At 26.0% G+C, this 2,222-nt stretch overlaps 1 protein-coding gene across 1 annotated transcript in view; it reads left to right on the top strand.

Annotated features, from left to right (window-relative positions):
• Positions 1-891, top strand: part of LOC107483731 (uncharacterized) — a gene marked incomplete in the record, with an annotated part of 3,382 nt that extends 2,491 nt beyond the window's left edge. The window contains 2 exon segments of the mRNA XM_016104342.3: positions 1-110; positions 546-891. Coding sequence (XP_015959828.1) covers positions 1-110; positions 546-572 — 137 coding nt within the window.
• Between the last annotated feature and the right edge of the window lie 1,331 nt (positions 892-2,222).

Raw genomic sequence — 2,222 nt, 5'->3', positions numbered from 1 at the left:
AACCAATATGGGAGCTAACCAAACCTGTTCCACTCAATAATGATGGAAGCTCTGTGGAGGAGGCGCTGGGACGGAATCTCGATGTCCATTATATTTATATTTGCATTAAGGTAATCAAATGATCTGACATAGTTACTCTCCTATGTTCTTTGGCGGTTTGGCCTATATTGAATGTTGTATACAACTTCTTTTTGAAGGATTAGGTGCATTTGTTTAATTGTTCGGCTTTTGGAAAAAAAAAAAAATATTTTACATCTCAGACCTTTTATATAATTGGGAAAGCTTAATGATTTTTCGGAAATGAAAGGCTTTTGTTTCAGCTTAGCTGAAAACAAATTACTATTTTGAAAATTTGTCCAAATAAATGTTCAACTTTTTTTTTTGTTGGGGTGTTTTTGTTTTTTTTTTTTTTGGGCGGCGGGGGGAGATAATACAAGCACACCTTAATCTCCATGGTTGAAAAACATACTGAGCGAGATTGAGTTTAACTTGTGTATTTCGTCGTTCCATTTGGACTAATCAATTTTAATGTTTCTTTCTGCCAGGAAAAATCTGTAAACTCGAGCACCTAAGCATGAATGGGCAGTTTAGTGAGGAAGGCATTATCATCACTCGACAAACTTGTTTTAGGACTCTTTTAATGTAGTTGATACCATAATTTGTAATGTTAGATAACATGCTTTTCTTTGCAACAATATATTACCATGATTTTCTTCATGTCTGCTGAAACTGTGATACCAAAGGAGCAGCATAATTTCTAAATATTAGTTTGATTGATTTCATGAATTGTCCATTAATTGAACTATACATCATGGAGTCTTCAGGACTTTTTTTTTTGTTTATTTAAAGAAAAGAATAACTAGCATTTGACATTGTTGTGATGCTGCTGTCTCTGCTTTGAGGTTTTCAGGATAAATTAGCAATTCTCAAGCTATTAGAGGCAAAATTTAAATGTAGCTTTAGTTTGTGAGGTATTATGGCAAAAAAAAAAAAGTCTTAAGGTTTTAGGATCAATTAGTGTAAATATATGAATCATAAAAATGATTCACGTCTCACAAGTCTTAATATTTGATTAAGCAAAAAATAAAAAGAAAATGTAAAAGAACCAGACTAAGGATTCATTTGGGAAATTTTAAAAGTTATTTTTTTGAGCTTTTAATTTATGAAAAGTAGTAGTATTAATGTTTGGTGTAATTTTTAAAATTAAATCGTAGCTTTTTAAGAAGTCCTTTAAGTATTTATAGAGAAATTAAAAAATGATTTTTCTCATAATAAAAATATTTTTATCACTTTTTTTTTAAAATAAGTATTTTTAGAATTAAAAAATCAAATACAAAATAACTATAAGTTATTTTTAATACAAGTATTTATTGTTTAAACTGTTTAACCAAACTGGACCTAATCTATTCTTAATACATAAAAGTAGATACATGAGTTTATCTACATTACTTTTAAGACATTTTTCTCTTCCTACTAATGACATATTAGCAACATTGCTTACTTGACAAAATTTTAGAATCAACCACTCAATTTTTGCCAAATCATCTATTATTTCCAAATCAGCAAAAAAAATAAAATATATAAAAATTTGTAATCTATTGAGATATTGAATTCATATTCCTATATTTATTATATTTCACCGTTATAAATAATATAATAAATTTATAACCCCAATAATTAATTTATTAATTTCTATAAATAACTCATTAAATATAATAAACATCTATATTACAAATGGCATAATAATATTATTAATCATAATAAATTTATGTTACAAATATTCAAATTCCATACTATTTGAACTAATATAAGTCTCTTATCACTATTCCTTCAAATAATATCAAATTTAGCACAAAAATTTATTTTCGAACTACGCAGCATCTCAAACTTACTCAATAGAATATCATTCTTTGGACAATATCACCAAACAAACAGACAATTAGTTTATCAAAGTTCACGTAGTTCGTCTATGAAAAATATTAACACCCACAAATGAAGAGGAATCTCTTTGCTTAGAAATGATAATATTAGATGAAAAGATACAAAATAAACATATTTATTATATTTTTAAATTGATTTACAGAAAATACTTTAATTATTTTTACTTTTTATACTTTTTATATTATTTTATAATGCTTTATATATAGTTATATTTTAATATCATTAAATTTATACTTCTTTTAATATGCTATTCATTGAAAGAAGTATAAATGTAATCAATT

Source organism: Arachis duranensis, chromosome 4 (assembly GCF_000817695.3).
Source record: "Arachis duranensis cultivar V14167 chromosome 4, aradu.V14167.gnm2.J7QH, whole genome shotgun sequence".
NCBI lineage: Eukaryota > Viridiplantae > Streptophyta > Magnoliopsida > Fabales > Fabaceae > Arachis > Arachis duranensis.
The sequence above is the reverse complement of the archived record's forward strand: the minus strand, read 5'-3'. Positions and strand labels throughout refer to the sequence as shown.